Below are 19,698 nucleotides of genomic sequence, written 5' to 3'. Positions count from 1 at the left end.
GCAATGAGAAGCCTGTGCACTGCAACGAGTAGCCCCTGCTCTCTGCAGCTGGAGAAAAGCCCGCACGTAGCAACAAAGACCCAACGCAGCCAAAAATAAATACATAAAGCAAATAAATTAAAATTTATTTATATATGTCTGTTAAAAAGTTTAAGGACGGGGCTTCCCTGGTGACGCAGTGGTTAAGAATCTGCCTGCCAATGCAGGGGACATGGGTTCGAGCCCTGGTCCAGGAAAAGCCCACATGCCACAGAGCAATTAAGCCCATGCACCACAACTACTGAGCCTGCGCTCTAGAGCCCGTGCTCTGCAACAAGAGAAGCCACCGCAATGAGAAGCCCACGCACCGCAACGAAGAGTAGCCCCCGCTCACCACAACTAGAGAAAGACCGCGCGCAGCAACTACGACCCAACGCAGCCAAAAATTAAAAAAAAAAGTTTAAGGAAAATCACTAAAAGAATAAATATTAAATGGAAAACTTTCTAATCATTTTTAGAAAAAGACAGTAGACTATTAACTGGAAAAATAGTTGTATAAAGAAAACTCAGTCTACTAAAAGACAATGTGTTTATCAGTATTCTTTTGGTGAGAAGTGACTTTAACTCAAATTGGCATAAGGGGGGAAAAGCATTAGCAAAAAGGAAATTATTGGCTTATAGAACTGAAAAGTCTAGGGATAGTACTGACTTTAGAGACTTTGAGTTTATCTCTTTCATCTCTTAGGTAATGCTTTGCTTTCATTCTTTCACTCTTCAGCAAGTTTTTTATATGTGGTGGCAAGATGATACCTTCAAGTTCAAATAAAAGAGAAAATCCCTTTCCCACAAGATCCAACAAAAGCCCAGGACTTGTGTTGGCTCTGATTGGCTTGGTTTGGGTCTAGTCCCTGAACCAGCTCCTGAAGGAATTAGGCCTAGAACTTAGCTTGGACAGGAGTCAAGTTCATCCAAACCATGTGTATTCCCAAGGAAAATTTGGGAATTTTGAAAATATGGCCCTAAAAAAGGAAATGCTATACTGGTAAAGGAACAACAGATGTCCACTACAGTAAGAAAGGAGACAAAAAGACAAACACAGACAAAATAAATGGACAAAGTAAGTCCAGATATAGTATGAATCACAAAACTCAGAATGGATTAAAAATCCAACTGTACACTATTCTTTTAGATTCATACCTAACACAGAGGTAACAGTCAAATAAATAATAAACAAGAGGAAATCAGGTATAGCAATGTTAATGAGACAAAGATAATTGAAACTTTTAAAAGAAACTTACCAGTATTTCAGCAGCTGGCCATGAAAATAAGTTACGAACTTTATGCAATACATAAAACAAATCTGATAGAAATACAAGGAGAAATTGACAATCCCATAGTCATATAAAAACCAACAAATCAAACAGGCTAAAAAATTCATAAAGAATATAAAATTAGTAAACTTTCATAGAGGTACTCAAAAGTATACTTGGTACCCAACAAATACACATGGAACCATCACAATAAAGTACCTATTTATTAAGGCATGAAGGAAACTGCAAGATTTTTTTAAATTACTAGCATATAGGCCACATTTGTTACTTAAAATGTAACCTGAAATTAATAACAACAAAAATGCACATATCTGGAGAGTTAAAATTTTGAAAAATTAAATATATCTTAAAATAATTGTTAAGCTAAAGAGAAGATCAAAATACCAATTACAGTTTCTTTTAGAATCAGGCAATGAAAGTATTATATTTATTAAAATCTGTGGGATATGGACAGGGGAAAATTTGTAACCTGTAGACAGAAATAAATGAATTAGATGATGCATGAAAAAGGATGACAAAATAGACCCAAATAAAGTACATGAAAGGAAGAAGTTCAACAACTGTATTTCAAACAAAAATAAATCTATTAACTTATCCATACATACCCATATTCTGTGCCAAGCACTATTCTAAATATTTTAATTCATAAAACCTCTATTTTGTAGGTGCTGTTATCCCTAGTTTACAGATATTAAAACTGAACTACAAAAAAAAAAAAAAACTGAACTACAGAAGATTAATTTGTCAAATCTACCAACATATATAAAAGAATACATCATAAGTAAGGGGGTTTTATCCCAAGATTGCAACAGTGGTTCAACTTTACAAAATCTGTCATTAACAGATGAAAGGAGTAAAAAGGAAACAAAATATAAACTGATTCTTTGAAGGCATGTGATAAAATATATTTTCTGGTTTGGAAAAAAATCATAAAACTAAGCAAACTTAAGAGCACCTCCTTAATGGGTAAAGGGTATTAATCCCATGCCCCAGAAACAACCAGCTAAAAATATAATAGAAAAAAATCCTATTTGTGATATCAACAAAAAAAGTGACTCGAAAATATATGTGAAGAAAATATAAAATTTCACTAAAAGTTATAAAGATCATTCCCCATGTTAAAATTAATTTATTAATTTGATATAATCCCCCCAAATATGTTGTAGAACTTGATCAGCTAATTCTAAAACTCATACTGAACAATAAATACAAAAGAATTGCAGTGAGTTCTGAAAAGAAACAAAGGTATGGTGGGGCACAGGGGACGTGTACTATAAAGCCATAGTAATTAAACTCATTTTAGAATCCATGCCAAAACAGAAGATTTATGCAAAGCAATACAGTATATGATAAAGATAGTGTGTCAAGAAAAGTCTAGTCAGTAAAACGTTGGCTCTCTGTGGTGGAGTGAAAAAAGTACATATTAAGCTAATATCTGCATGCAAATAAAGAGTTTAAAAGCAAAAAAAGTGATGGGAGAAATTTATAGGGAAATTATTTATAGATTTGAGTATATTTTAAAAGTGACAAATTCGATATCACAATCAAAAGGCAAACACATAGGGTTGAATACTCTTTCATAAATTGGATTCTTCAAAATCAATAGTTAAGAACATGAATATTAACCAATTCTACAACATCAAAAGATAGAAATTTCACCCAGGAAATAACAAAATTCCCACTTCACCAACAGTTAAAACGTAGTAGCCAGATATAACAATTTTAAGTGTTATCTGTAAACAACAAAGCCCCAAAATACATGAAACAAAAATTGCCAGACAATTCAACAATTATAGCTGGAGATTTCAACACTCCTCTTACAGTAACTGATAGAACTAGAGACAATCACTAAGGATACAGAAGACTTGAACAACACAGTCAATGTATTTGATCTAATCAATATATACACTCCACAAAACTAGCAAAATACACATTTTTCTCAAATGCACATGGAACTTCTTCAGGAAAGACCATCTGTTAGGTGAATAAAACAAGATTCAGTAAATTCAAATCAAGTATGTTTTCTGACCATTATAGAATAAAATTACAAATCAATAACAGAAGGAAATCTGGGAACCCCAAAACATTTGGAAATTAAATAACACACTTCTAAAGACGCATGGGTCAAAGAAGACACTGCAGGGAAATTTAATATTATCTTGAAACGAATGAAAATAAAAGAACATATGAAAATGTATGAGGTGCAATTAAAGCAGTGCTCAGAGGAATATTTAAGGCCCAGAAAGGTCGAACATCAATAATATAAGCTTCCATCTTAAGAAGCTAGAAAAAGGAAGAGCCAAATAAACCCAAAATAAGTAGAAAGAAGGAAATAATAAAGATCAGAGTAGAAATCCATGAAATAGAAAATAGGAAAACAATATGAAAGAACTGATGAAACCAAAAGTTGGTTCTTTGGAAAGATTTTAAAAGAGATAAAGCTTTAGAAAAAACAAAAGAGAGAGAGAAAGGAATAAATTAAAATCAAGATGAAAGAGGTTGCATCACTATGGACACTATAGAACTTAATTATAAAGGAATATTATGAACAGCTTTATCCCAATAAATTTGACATCTTAGATGACATGGGACAAAATCCTCAAAAAACTCAAATTACCAAAACTGGCTCAAGAAGAAATGGAAAATCAGGACAGACTATATCAAGATACTAAATAAGTTATTAAGTTTTCCCCAAAAGAAAAGTCCAGGTCCAGATGGTTCCAATGGCAAGTTCTGTCAAATATTTAAGGGAAAAAATAATACCAATCTTTCATTAATACTTTCAGAAAATAACAGTAGGAGGGAACAGTTCTAAATTTATTTTAGAAAGCCAATATTACCCTTATACCAAAGCCAGACAAAGAGATCATGAGAAATGAAAACTACAAACCAATATCCCTCATGAACATCAATATAAAACTTTTCACAAAACATTTAAAATATCAAATCCAGCAACATATAAAAAAGATTATACACTCTAAGTGGGGTTTACCCCAGGAATGGAAGGCTGTCTTAACATCTGAAAATCTATTAATGTAATACACCATATTCATATAATAAAGGACAAAAACCACATAATCATTTCTATAGACACAAAAAAAGCATTTGACAAAATCCAACATCCATTCACAGTAACTCTTACCCCAGTAAGGATAAAAAGGAACTTCCTTAACCTGATAAAAGGCATCTATAATTAACATCATACGTATAGTGAAAAACTGAATGCCTTTCCACTAAGATCAAGAACAAGGCAAGGATGTTTCTGTCCCTCCCCATTTCTACTCAACACTGTAACTGAGGGTCCTATCCTGTGCAGTAAGACAAGAAAAAAAAACATTAAAAGTGTTCAGATTGGAAAGAAAAAAGTAAATCTATTCCTAGATTATATATCCTTTAAGTAGAAAATACAAAGAAATCTGTGTAAAAGCTACCAGAACTAATAAATGAGTTAGCAAGGTCTCAGAATACAAAAGCTCAGTATACAAAAATCAGTTGTATTTCCATGTACTAGCAATGAACAATCAAATAGTGAAATTCAAATAAAAAATTCTATTCACAACAGCATCAAAAAGAAAAAATACAATAAATATAACAAAAGAACTATAATACTTGCACGCTGAAAACTGCAAAACAGTGCTGAAAGAAATTAAAGAAGACCCAAATAAATAGAATTAGAAAGCTCAGTATTGTTAAAATGTCAGTTTTCCCCAAATTGATCTACGGATTTAACCCACTCCCTATCAAAATCCCTGCAGGCTTTTGTTATAGAAATTGGCGAACTGATCCTAAAATTTATATAGAAATGCAAAATACCTAGAATAGCCGAACACTTTTTTAAAAGAACAAAGTTGAAGGACTTAAGCTACCTGATTTCAAAACTTACTACAAAGCGAACAACCATCATGGCATTGTAGAATTGGTAAGTATACACAATCAATGAAACACTCTAGAAATAGACCCTCATATATACAGCCAATTAATTTTCAACCAAAGGAGAAAGGGTAGTCTTTTCAGAAATGACACTGAAATAGTTGGATGTCCATATGCAAAAACAAGAACCTCAATCCGTATCTCACACCATATACAAAGATAATTATCTTGAGTTCCCTGGTGGTCTAGTGGTTAGGATTTGGCACTTTCACTGCCTTGGCCTGGGTTCAATCCCTGGTCGGGGAACTGAGATCCCGCAAGCTGCATGGAGTGCCAAAATAATTATTATTATAATTATTAATTAATATTAATTAATTATTATCTCAATAAATGTAAGAGCTGAAACCCTAAAGCTTCTAGAATAAAACATAGGAGAAAAATCTTTGTGACCTTGGGTTAGGCAAGAGCAATAAAAATATTGATAAATTGGACTTCCTTCAAAATTAAAAACTATTGCTCTTCAAAGACACCATTAAGAAAATGAAAAAGACACACTGGGGGAAAATACTTCTAAAACATCGTGATAAAGGATTCTTTCCAGAATATATAAAGAACTTACAGCTCAATAATAAAAAGACAACCTAAATTTTTAAGTGAACAAAAATTAGAATAAATATTTAAATTAGAGGTACAAACAGCAGATAGATATATGAAAAGATGCTTTACATCATTAGACATTAGGAAAATGTCAATTGAAACCACAGTGATACACTACACAGCCACTAGAACATCTAAAATCACCAGTTGGCAATGATGTGAAGAAGCTGGAACCCTCATATATTGGACTGATGTGGATGTAAAATTATGTAGCCTCTTTAGAAATGTTTGGCAATTTCTTAAAAAGTTAAACATACATTTATCATATGAATCAGCAGTTCCACTCCTAGGAATCTACCCAAGAGAAATGTTTACCCAAGACTTGTACATGAATGTTTACAGCAGCATTATTCTTAGTAGCCCAAAACTGAAAATAATCCAAATATCCACTAAACTGGTGAATTGATAAAATATAGTATATCCATGTAATGGATGCTCTTCAGCAATAAAAAAAAAAAAAAGAACCACTGACAAACACAACATTGATGAATCTCAAGCCAAGTGAAAGAAGCTAGACAAAAAGAGTATATTCCAATCTTGTATGATTCCATTTATGTAAAATTCTAGAAAATGCATCCTAGGGACTTCCCTGGCAGTCCAGGGGTTAAGACTCCGTGCTCCCAATGCAGAGGACACGGGTTCAATCCCTGGTTGGGGAACTAAGATCCCACATGCCACACAGCACAGCCAAAAATTAAAAAAAAAAAAAAAAAAAAAAAGTCAGGCTTGCCAAAGGGGAAAGGGGGGTGGGGAGGATGGATTGGGGGTTTGGGATAAGCAGATACACACTACCGTATGTAGGGTAGATGACCAACAAGGATTTACTGTGTGGCATAGGGAACTCCATTCAGTATCTTCTGGTGACCTATAGTGGACAAGAATCTGAAAAAGAATATATATGTATAACTGAATCACTTTGCTGTACACCTGAAGTACACAGTACTGCAAATCAACTATATTTCAATAAAAAAGAAAATATCACAAGTTTTTAAAATTTTCTAAAAAATTCTAGAATGACAGAAACCAATTCGGTGGTTAGCTGGGGAGGGCAAAAGTGATTCTAAAGGGGCATGAGGAAACTTTCGTTGGGAGGGGTGGGGGCAGGGGGTGGGTATTTACATGATCTTGAGGTGTTGCTTTTACAGGTGTATACAAAAGTCAAAACTTATTAATTATACACTTTAAATATGAGCAATTTATTCTATGTCAAATATACCTCAATAAATAAAAGGAAAGAACTACTAATACATGCAACAACACAGATGAATCTAAAAAATGCCATTCTACATGAAAGAAGCCAGACACTAAAAGACTATATATTATATGATTCCATTTATATGAAATTTCTAGAAAAGGCAAAATTATAGAGCCAGAAAACAGATCAGTGGTTGCCTAGTTCCAGGATTGAGAGTACAAAGTGAATGCAAACAAGCACAGGGAGAGGAAAGGCAGATGGAGAGATGAAAGTATTCTACAATTGAATTGTGGTGATGATTGCACAATTACTAAAACACATTAAACACTTAAGATCAGTGAATTCTATGATATGTAAATTAAACTTAAATAAAACATTTGTAAAAAGCAAGCGCCCAAAAAAGTTTAGCTTATTAAATTGGCAGGAATTTTTTTAAGAGATGGTATGAATTCAGTACATGTTTGCATTCCTGCTGTATACTAAGCATTATTGGATATTGGTGAACACAGACAGGATCCCTGCCTTAGCAGGGAAAAACAGGCAGGTACAATTAAAATAAAGTGTCTTAACTGCTCTCTCATAGAAGCAGCACATTGTAGTAACAGATATTGCTGGTAGAAGCAAATTGGCCCAACCTCCAATTGGAATTAATTTGAAATTAATTTGACAATATGCTGCAAAAGCCTGAATTCATACCCTTTGACTCCCAATTCTAATTCTGGGTATCTATTGTAAATAATCAGAAATTTAGATAGAACTGTTCTATCCAAACAGTTGGCATTGGTCACAGGTAATTATAAAATTAAAAAATTCAAAGCAACACAAATGCACGATAATAGAATAGTTAAGTAAGGCATGGTATCTATGTGTCATATTTTGCAGACATTTAAATTATGTGTTGCACAAAAATGTAACATGGAGAAATCAGGGTTACAAAATTGTGATATAATCTCAATATTAAAAATGTGCATCTATATAAACATGCTAAATGATAAGGCTCCAAAATATTAACAGTGGTTAACTCTGGGCTGTGGGATTGCAAGTACTTTGGTTTTTATACTGTTCTATAATTTATAATGTTTGTATAATGAACATGTACTACTTTAATAAACAGGAAGAAGTTATTTTTCTCCTTTATCTGTTTACATAGGTGATATGTATTCACTGCAGAACAGTTAGAAATGTAGATAAAAATCTTCACCTAAAATCTACCACCCAGAGATAGCCTGACTTATCATTTAGGAGTATATCCTTCTAGACATTTCTTTGCAAATAGATAAGTAATTTGTTTTACAGAAATGGAATTTTATACTACATATTGTTTTGTAACCTGCTTTAGAGGAAGGAGAAAATAGAGATAGCAGGTCTAAACACTTAGAAGTTTATTAGTCTAAAAAGAAGAGAAAATAGATGGCAACTAAAGAGAATAGGTAACTGGCTCAAGCAAAAGTTTTTCTCGAGTTGTGGTAGTGCTCAAAGAAGGTGCCAGTGTGTGTGGAGGGCAGAGAGGGGAAGCAAAGGGATGCAGACAGAAATACTGGCGAGGGGTCATGAGAGGAGATGCGGAGACCAGCTGTAGTGAAATTTGACCAGTGCATATGAGAGGCTTCTGCTGGACACCCATCTTCTCATGTTGTGGGAGATAAGATAAGGCGTACACAGAGCACATGTGGGTGATGAGATCTCAAGGGGAGAGGAGAAGCCTTACAACAGCCATGGCCTGTAGGGTGAGCACTAGAATGTCAACAAAGGAAAAGAAAGGCCTCTTTATTACAGTTGTTAATAACTGACTGACATGGTTCAAAAGCAAGGCCAGACCCAGAATTCCAAGGCTACATCACCTAGGGCTTCATCTCAAGAGGAATTACAAATAAATCAGGGTGAGTTTGCCAAACAGAAATTACCAGAATCAAATATTAGAAAGGGAGGAAGCATGGTAGTGCCATGGAAAGAGCATAAGCTTAGGAGCCAGACAGATCTGGTTCTACCTCCCACTCACCAGCTGGGCAGGTTATCTGACTCCTGAGGCTCAGTTTCAGAAGATACCAGCAACCACCTTCCAAGGTGGTTGTGAGAATCAAAGATAATACATATAAACACCTGGCACATCGTAGATACCTGACAAATAATAGCTATTACTACTATTACTACTCCCTGAAGGAGACGAGATACAATATAACATCATGGTTAAAAGCACAGAATTTGGATTTAGACAAATTTAGTTAAGTTCAAAGCCTTGCTCTATCAATCACTAGAGCAAGCCTCAGCATCCCCTATACAATGAGGATACCACCTGCCACACCAAGCTGTTTCCGGATTAAATAAGACAATGTACATAATGTATTATGCCCTTAGGCGTAGTGCCTCTGTAATCAATAAACAATGGCTATTATTACTACCACTTCTGTGATCTTGGCCACATTACATAACCTCTCTGAACTATAATTTAGTCAGGTATTACATTAGCATTCCACTGCCTACCTTGTTCCCTTCATTCCCAGGGCACAGAACATGGCACACAGTTGGCAACAGTAAATATCTGTTGCATGAACAAAAGGACTGTACTGAGAATTAAAGATAATGTATATAATGTATCTAACAGTGTCTGGCATATAAATGCTGGGGAAAATGGACCTATTTGTGTTTCCACTGGAACATGGGCTCCTTCAGGGCAGAGCACCTTGTTTTATTCATCTTGTAATACCAGCACCTGGCAAACTGTTAGGGATGTAGGAGATCCTCAGCAAATGTTTACTGAGTGGCACAGAAGGCAGCAGTAATCTGGCAGCCACCCTCACTACAAGGATAACGCAGGAGCCCAGACAACTTGACCCTCCAAAATCAACTTGAAATTCTCTATCTACTTTACCATCTAACATCATAGGTCACCTCTGGGCCAAGTGCCTGTACCTCCTGATTCAAGGCTCGTACTTAGGTAATGCCTTCAATAAGCAACCTAGTAATTAAAAAATAATAAGTAATCTGGTAATGACTCCATATTTTAGTGAGGTGAAAGAGGGTAAAGGGTCTCCATAAGTATGCGTTTGCAAACATTGTGAATTATCCCATCTAGCATCAAAGTAATGAACGGTAGTAGGCGAAGCCAGAAAGACAGGGTACCAGTTATATATACCTAGTCAACTAAATGACTATGACTATGACTGTGTCACCTATATGAAGATAACAGGTTATGACACCAAACTTATTTATAGTTAACATTCTTATGGTTTCTGCAATGAAGTTTAAAACTCCACAAAAACTGTGAAAAGCAGGCTAAAGGGTCCTCTATGTTGCTATCTTAAACCACAGCCTGTAATAATTAGAAACAAGATTCCCTGCCAATCTGACAAATACTTGATTACTTCAGATTTTTAGTTAAGAGTCGTTTACATTATCTCAAAAATACTTTCTTACAGGATATCCTGGTGTTTCACCAACAGCTTTACATTTGATTAACTTAGATTAAACACAATTTTCTTTTTCATTCTGAGAGTCTTTATCTGATTAGTAGAGAAAGATAGGCTTACTGCAGAAAAATTGCAAAATATAAAGAGATTAAAATCATCCTCGGTTCAGTCATCCAGAGATAACCATTATTTATACTTTGGTATATTTCTTTTTGATGCTTAATGTTACTAGTGTATTCAAAAACATCACTTTTAATGTTTCAGAGTATTCTCTCAAGCAATAACACATCCATTTTCCCTATCATCGGACATTCAGACAATTTAGAAGAACTGTTTTCTACTGAATGTTTTTAAAGGTGGATTTCTCCTTTATATTAAATATAAACATGTACTGACTTACACCTTGTATGAGATCTACATTTACTTCATTCAGCACTGGAAAATAAGACACTGTAGGCAAAGAAGGCCAGTCAGAAACCCACTGGAGCAGTCTTCCAGGAATGTCAGCTGGTGGGAGTCAAGTCTGGGGTAAGGGGCTGTGTGGAGCCTGGCTGTCCTGAGTGAGGTGGCAGAATTTAGCAGAAGAGCAGGGATCGTGGCGGGTGGGGTACATGTGTGTACACATTGGGGCATGAGTTATAATCTTACAAGTCCAATAGTTCTGAGTCATTATTTTCATAGTGCTCAATAAACAGAGCCTTTATATGAGCCTGAAGTTAATGTGTTCATTTTTTTCTGCATTCAGCAAAACAAAGCCCAATTTTAATTTATTTGAATATTCACTGGTACCTACCTAATTTATGCCAGGCACTGTAGTTGGTAATAAAAAATGAATTAAACCCTGTCCCTCCCTTCAAGTTCATGATTAGCATATAATTTAATTTTAAATCTAAAATTTAAATCTAAATCTAAAATCGAAATTTTAGATTAAATTTTAAATCTAGGGACTTCCCTGGTGGCGCAGTGGTTAAGAATCCGCCTGCCAATGAAGGGGACACGGGTTCAAGCCCTGGTCCGGGAAGATCCCACATGCTGCGTAGCAACTAAGCCCATGTGCCACAACTACTGAGCCTGCGCTCTAGAGCCCGCGAGCCAGAACTACTGAAGCCCGAGTGCCCAGAGCCCATGCTCCGCAACAAGAGAAGCCACTGCAATGAGAAGCCCACGCATCGCAACGAAGAGTAGCCCCCGCTCGCCGCAACCAGAGAAAGCCCACGTGCAGCAACAAAGACCCAAAGCAGCCAAAGATAAATAAATAAATAAATTTATAAAGCAAAAAAAATTTTTAATCTAAGTTTAAATTTTAATCTAAAATTTTTATACTATCTACATCCAAAATAAATAAGGATTAGTAACTGATGACTCATGACCCTAGAACTGCAAGAGATCCTCAGCCATCAAAAATGAAGTAGTATCAGGACTTCCCTGGTGGTCCAGTGGTAAAGAATCCGCGTTCCAATGCAGGGGACGCGGGTTTGATCCCTGGTCGGGGAACTAAGATCCCACATGCTGCGGGGCAACTAATCCCATGCACCACAACTACTGAGCTCGCGCGCCTCAACGAGAGCCCGCGTGCTGCAAACTACAGAGCCCACGCGCCCTGGAGCCCACATGCCACAACTAGAGAGAGAAAACCCGGGTGCCACAACGAAGAGCCCACACCTCAATGAAAGATCCCACACGAAGACCCCACGTGCCGCAACTAAGACCTGACGCAGCCAAAAAAATAAAGAAAAAAAAATGAAGTAGGATCAACTTTCTGAGGCAGGAAAGGAGGTGGTACATATTAGGAAATTTTAACAAAAGTTGAAGCAAAAGATTTTCTATAATAGTTACTGAATGGGTCAATAAGGAAATTCTCTGAACCAAATATCCAACTTCTAAAGTATTGATATTTCAGGTAATCCATTTTATATAAATGGCTTAGGTTATCTGTTCTTAAAAGTATAAAGGTAAAATTCATCCACTCCTATTTCTAAAGTGTTATAGACTCCAAATTAGAGAACTATTTAACAGTTATTTTATACTTATAGCCAGCATATATTTTACATTTCCTCAGACAAGCCCTGAATCAAATATTCTATCCCTTTGCCCCTGTAGTCAGAATCCCAGAAGTGGAATCAAACCACAACTCCCAGACAACACCCTGAAACTGCATACAAATTCTTTGTCAGACCACATATGTGCCAGTCATTATTTCTGCTCATTCCAGCTATTATACTTCCATCCCAGGAATCTGCAGAACTAGCCTTAATACCTTTGCCCAGAAATTGCTCATCTGAAAGGGGAAACTTACTTAGGGAAACAGGTTTCTAAAGGCTATCATATTGCTAGCAAAAATATATTTGATATTTTGCAAATTGCAAAAGTATATGAACCATCATTTTCCCTTATGCTAACTATGAAGTTACTAGTAGTTACTACTATGTTACTAAGTTAAAGAATTTGTTCTCAATTTGATATCTAGGGTTTCTTACTGAACTGTTGTGAACTCTGTGAGTTCTGCTTTAATGCTCTGACCACACTACTCATTTAAAAATGGCCAATTAACAGAGAATACCTCATAAAATAATTTCATTTGAGCCCAGAGGAATCCCAGTGACCTACAAGTAAACCTGGAAGTGGTCATTTAGAAGGAATCAGTAAACATTCTCTCTCCCTCAGGAATTCCTGGAGAGCAGGATAAAGATAAGGCTCTTGCAGTTCTGATTTTAGTGACTTCAAGGTGACTTCTGCACCCTCACCATTTTACTGACTCCAGCCTTCCCCAACAACTCAACACATCGTTTTACAAAAGCATTAGGACATCATTTTTCATTCAACAGTACATTTTAAGCACCTAGCACCAGGCACTAGACTATATAGCCCAAGAAAATTAGTGAGTTATAAAATGGACACTTTACAGTTGAGTAGGGATGACAGACATTTATTTAATTATATAGTTATGAAAGAAATAAACAGGGTAAACCGATAATGGAGAGAGGCTTGCAACTTAGGATGCTGAGGGAAGAAGAATCTCCTGGGGAGGCGATGAGAACCTAATATTTGAGAAGGAAAGTTACGCAAAAAGCAGGGAGCAAAAATGTTCTAGGCAGAGGGAAAAATATAAGCAATGGCTCTGAGGCAGGAAACTGTGTTGAGGACATTTTAAAAGGCCAGTGTAGCTGGAATATAGTGAGCAACAGAGGGAAATGTGGCTGGAAAGATTAGCAGGGGGCAGATCATGCAGGGCCTAGGGGAGACATTGAAAAAAGTTAAACAAGGTAGTAATGTAACAACACTTGCGTTTTTTGAAGATTACTCTGCTAGATTGGTAGAGGGGCAAGAATAGAGGCAGGAACACAAATAAGGAAGCCATTACAGACATCTAAATAAGAGATGTGGAAGTTCAGGCACTGGGAATCAAGAACCTTTTAAATGACATCTCAGATTAAAAGATGAACACAAGTTAACCAAAGGGGGAAGGGCACTGCAGGCCACTGAAAAACATGTATTGTACCGTGGCATTAGGTCCCAAGACCTATTCTGACACTGTGAACAGTCTGGTATGGCAAAAGCAAAGGGTATGTGATAGGAGCGAAGGCAAGAAGACCAACTGTTAGAAAACTATTGCAATAATCCAAGCAAGAAAGTATAGCATCCTGAACTAAATCAGCGGCAGTGGAGAGGAAGCAGCAGGACTGCATCCATGTGGTATTGAAAGTGGTAGGAGAGAGTGGCTGGATTTGAAGAGGAAGAGGGGAGGGGAGAGGAGGGAAGAGGAGCTTGGAATAACAAGGTTTATGGCTTTGAGTAGGTAGATTATGGTGCTATTTGCTAAAATAGGGAGAACCAGGGGTATGGGAAGGACGAGTCCAGGTTTGTACGCGCTGCGATATGGGAAGAGCCACATAATAGACAGTTGGATACGTGGCAGTCTCCAACTTAGAAAGAGGCTGAGGCTAGACATGTACATTTAGAAACCACAGGTGAACAAGTGGTGGATAAAGCCATGAGAAAGACTGATTGCTCAGGGAAGTACAAAATGAGAAGAGCTTAGTCCAGAACCCTGGGATGCACTAACCCTAATGGGGCAAGAGTTAGAGCAGGGTTTCTCAACAACAGCACTGATATTTTAAGCTGGGTAATTCTGTTGTGAGGCACTTTCTGGCACATTGTAAGATGTTTAGCAACACCCCTGGACTCTACCCACTAGATGCCAATAGGACCTACCCAGTTGGGACAATCAAATATGGCTCCAGACACTGCCAAAAGTCCCCCAGAGTGGGGGGAAGCACCGCCAGCTGAGAACTACTGAGTTAGGGTAAAAGGACTCACCAGGACACTGACAAAAGGACACTGACAAGAGGTTCTGAATGAGCTCCCTCCAGCTTGCCTTGGAAGTACAAAAGAAATGCAGGTGACATTCTACTACATCCAACCCACAAAGCATTGGAATACTTTTAGGTACTAGATTGGATCAAATCCATTGCTGGAAATCCCATTTCTGTATGAGGCTACAGTGGGGAAAAATACTCTTTTGTAAAAGATTTTTTATTCACAAATTACACAAAAAATTGTGACCCTGCCCCCCAGTATAGGATGAGGTATCACCATCCTGCTTCAGTAAGCCCCAGCACTTCTCCATCACGAGAATAATATGTGATATTTTCCAAGAGTTTATGATGTGTAGGCCCTCTCGCCTAATCTCTGTTCAACCCTTATAAGGGGTAGGAACTGCTATTAGTCGAGGAGGCTGATGCAGGGGGGTTAAGTTACATGCCCAATGTCACATTAAGTGACCTGAGATTAGAACTCAACTTCCAAAGTCCATGCTCTAAGGCTAAACCACTTAGCCACTATTCCAGATGGCCTCCATTAGGCTACAAGCTTTGTGAGGAAGGGGCTGGTCGGTCTTTTTCACCATTGTATCCCTAGCATTTGGCTCATGCTTAGCAACAGGAGCTCAAATAGTTACTGTGAATGAGTCTCAGTTCAGACTTAACTCTAACTCATTCCCAGATCTGCATTGAGAGCTCACAGACAGCAAGTTAGGTTACCAAGAGGAAGAAAATGCCTTCCATTCTGACAGGAAATAAGCAGCCAGTGTCTGACACTGCATTTCTAGAATTAACTTTTGAGAGTTTTTCCCCCCAGGAATGGAGCCTCTACCATCAACCCTGCTTCAGTTCCATTAAAGCAAAGTTACTCTCCTTATTGCCTCCTTATTCAACATACGCCATAACTGGCATATAACTATTGAGGCCTCAAGGAGATGGAGGAGGAGTGGAAACAGAAATTAAGTATGGAATATTTTTGCAAAATTGACAGTTGTAAATAATTTCTGACAGGATCATAAATGGTACTCAGGGCAGCGTTTTCCAAACATCAGATAAGCTTTTTAATAAAAATGTAATATTCTCTACTCTCTATGAATAGGTGCCACCTACCAGGTATTCCTGCCTCAGCATATTTTTCATCACCAGGCAGTCTTGGTACCTTTTTGATAAAAGGACTATATATCCAGAAATTTCTGCACAGATGAAGCAGCCATCATTCCGAGATAAAATATTTTGTCATCCCTGCCTGGAATAGCCAGGAGGGGTGGCCTGGAGGATATGGAACTCAGGAAATACAAGTAACCTCTAAAGAGGGAATACGCTGTGGAGTTCTGCAAAGAATGGAAGGAAACCCATGAGTGGACTTTAATCTGCTCTATGTACACATAGATGTACATCTTCAACGTATTTCTTGGAAGCCATGGAAGCTATAAAGCTCTTTGAGAGAAAGTTCCCCACTCTGCATGGAAGCCACTTCAATGAAAGCATTCATGTAAAACTCATACTTTCCAGACCTCATACCCTCCCTAACCTAGCTTCATCCATAATGCTCTCATTCCCATCAAAGCCTCTAGGGAAAGCTTGATTCAGCCCGTTTTCAACGTAAGTAATAGGGAGAAGAATGTGTTTTCTGTTCCAGAGCACTGTCCCCTCCAGGGTGGCTCAGTTGTTCACAACTACCATTTAGCAACTCGGGGTATTTCCGCTAGCTGGTCTTGTCTCTAGTTTGCTATACTGACTTCTGCCCAAACATTAAAACTTTCTTTTAAAAAAATCAGTAACTCACTTTTGCTGTTCTTTCAGCTCCTTTGAAGATTATGAAACAGAGGAACCTGCCTCTCCCTCTGAAATTGGAAACAAAGGCAATAAAATAGTGACCTCAAGCCTTTCAGAGAAATGTGGAAAGCTTCAGTCAGTGGATGAAGAATAGCTGCCAATGTCTACATGAAAGGGAGATATGTATTTTAAATGTTTTTTTTCTTGTGAAGAGATGCTGTAGTTTGCATATTGCTTTTTAAAGGCTTTGATTTCTGCAAGTGCGTTATCTGCAGCACTAGGAATTTTTTAATGTTTTTGAGCAATAGCTCTGGATACACATACCCAGTTTGGGAGACTCCTCCAATTTGCCTCAAACCTCTTACAGAGCTTTTCCTCAGAAGCAAGTAAGATATACATCACCTTCCAACGTCTGTGAATCAGCACTCTTCACCCCTGAATGTACCAAGGATCTCTTGGGGACAGTGCCAAGCACAGTTCTCTGCACAAAAGCAGGAGTTGCCTCTGTTGTCCAGCATCCCTGAGGCCCATCAGGGCTCCTATGGAGCCCAGAAGAAACCTTCACTTGCAGAAAACTTGAGTCAAAAAATTCTGGAACTTGAAAAAGCAGTCAGGGCCTCCAGAACTGAATTAGCCCTGGTAATAAAAGCACTGCCAAAACATCTCAGAGACTTCTTTTCTTTTAATTGTATGTGTACTGGAGTTCAAAGATCTTGAACTTAGTTTAATCTAATTTCACAATGACCTGCCAAACTGCTAGTCACTTTACATCCTCAGGTATTGTAACCACTGGGCCTTCCAACCTTGCTGGCAAGCTCTAAATAATCCCTCCCCATCCTGACTGTGGATCTTATGTAAAATCTGAAGAAAAACTTGTTAACTGAAGTACAGAATATGACTCATACTTGGGGGGGGGGGGGGGAAGTTTCCTTTTAACTCATCTAACATTTGTAGAGAATTATTGAGTGATTAATCTAAAAATTAGTTGATGTCCCATCTATACTTCATATCAGAAGACCTACTTGAAGACTTAAATAATTATATATGAAAATTCTTACTAGACATATTCATCACTAAATATTAGACTAGGCCAACAGTAAAGGCCTCAATCTAAACATTATTCCTTAACTTCATGTTGAAAAGAAACTATTTCAAATATTGCATCCACTTCAGTATTTATCACAGAAATGGAAAACAGTGATGCCACCCATAAAGGAAAGCAACTTCATGTTTACTATAGTGGTAGATGTGGTCATCACAGAATACATCTTTCAGCAAGCCACAATGCAGCCAAGCCCCGCAATACTGTTGAAGATAAAATTGAAAATAAACTATTAAAAAGGATGGAAATTTCTGACACTATAAAAGAAACCCCCAAGAAACTTTTTAATATCCACTTCTGTCAAAGTCATCAAGTTTTCCCCTGGATTTTTTGTTTTAACCTCAAGTCCTAAATGTCAGAATAGCTTCCTTTCCACCCCACAATGTCACACATTGCTGGTGTGACAGCCAGACTTTGAAATAATCAAACCTTGGACTGTGGTAGGCAAAAAGTGGAGAAAAGGAGAATTTAGGAAATGCACCATCAACTAGTACAGTTATTAATAGAGTTAGCAATCCTTCCTGTCAGTATCCTCCCAGTTTCCTGTTATTTTACCTTCATGATCAGAACTGACCTTCCATTTAACTATTACAGAAAGTGATAAGTATTAAAACTTAGTTTCTAACAGTTCACAAAGAAGAAATAAAAGCTTAAAAGTGACTAAATTTTTAGGAAACACTACATACAATAATCTAAACACACTGGTAAATTACTAGGATTAAAAGTGTTTATGTGGTACATGAAATTTACCATCTATACCATCCAACCTTTACCAGGGAACAAAAGCAACTTTTTTTAATTTTCAGATAAAAATACTAAAAAGGTAAATTTTTTTAGAAGCCAGATATGGTTTAAAGATTTTATTAGCCATAATGATCTAAACTATTACTAAGACTCAGCAAAAATTCAGTTTTCCAATATACATTTGATTTTGGTTTTTTACTACATGGCTGTACTTGACCTTGTTTCTACTTACTGAAGTCCTCTTGCTTTCACTTTAGTCAATAATTGGTTTCAAAAGTCTACAGTTACTATAAAAGTACAGCTAACAATATCATTCCACTTAAGATAGTGCTTTTTAATTTAGGTTACCCAAAGTATCACATTTTCAGACATAAGAATGTGTTTCACTGTACTCCCTTCTTAGTATTGAATGTAAGAAATGTGAATTCTGAGGAACTAAGATAGTATGTATTTGACTTTCTGGTAAAGATCATGCAGAATATAATCATTACTGCCCAACTGGAAATTTCAAGTTATTACAATATCCAAGACTCTTGATAAAAGTTAAATTGAGGGTATGATCTTAATGCTAGTCAATGAAAAATGAGTTTCATAGCGTAACATTAATTGCCAAGGTAATCAAACTAATGAAATTCTGTATATTTTCCCTGCATCTTATCTGTGTCATTGTGTACTGTTCAAAGTGTTTATAAAACTCTAGACTGATCAAATGAGAGAAGTCATTTGCTCAACTTTTGGAAATGTTACGGTGTGTTTGGGTGGAGAAGCCTGCATGATTTAACTTTTGTTTTTGTTTTTCCCTTTTTGCAAAACTAAATAAAGTTGTCAAATATGAACTAAGATAATCACTGCACACTTTTGGTTTTAATCACACTTGCAATTCATTTTTATGTTTGAAAGAGTAGCATTATAAACAAACTTGAGTTTCAAAGAGAATAACTCTTTGAACCCCTGGGAAAACTTTATAAAGAAAGATCTGGAAGGATAACACCGCATAATGAAAAGTGATTTCCTCTGGGGAAAGGAATTTGGGTTTGGAAGTGAGAAGTTCACAGGGATCAAAGGAGACTTTAGCCTTATATATAGTATATTCTTTTAAAAGAATGTGTAATTGTTATTTGGATACCTAAAACTTAATTTTTTTAAAATGAGGGGGAAAAATTAAAATACCATCCACACATTAGGTTCCCATTCTATACTTTGAACTTAGTATTTTCTAAAGCATTTTATATTTGTTGCCTATGATATGGGAAAAGAAATTTTACTTTTCATCGGTTGTTAAACTTTTACTTTTCTTCAGCAAGGTCACCAACGAGTT

General features: G+C 36.7%; 1 protein-coding gene across 3 annotated transcripts in view; it reads left to right on the top strand.

Moving 5' to 3' along the window:
- Window positions 1–19,225, top strand: part of PPP2R3A (protein phosphatase 2 regulatory subunit B''alpha) — a 210,498-nt gene extending 191,273 nt beyond the window's left edge. For all 3 annotated transcript variants that reach the window (XM_059920276.1, XM_059920277.1, XM_059920278.1), the window contains one exon: window positions 16,562–19,225. In XM_059920276.1, coding sequence (XP_059776259.1) covers window positions 16,562–16,688 — 127 coding nt within the window. In that variant the 3' untranslated portion in view covers window positions 16,689–19,225. The remainder of the gene's footprint in view (window positions 1–16,561) is intronic.
- Window positions 19,226–19,698: the final 473 nt, after the last annotated feature.

This window comes from Balaenoptera ricei, chromosome 4 (assembly GCF_028023285.1).
Source record: "Balaenoptera ricei isolate mBalRic1 chromosome 4, mBalRic1.hap2, whole genome shotgun sequence".
NCBI classification, from domain to species: domain Eukaryota; kingdom Metazoa; phylum Chordata; class Mammalia; order Artiodactyla; family Balaenopteridae; genus Balaenoptera; species Balaenoptera ricei.
This window is presented reverse-complemented; position numbering and strand designations above follow the sequence as displayed.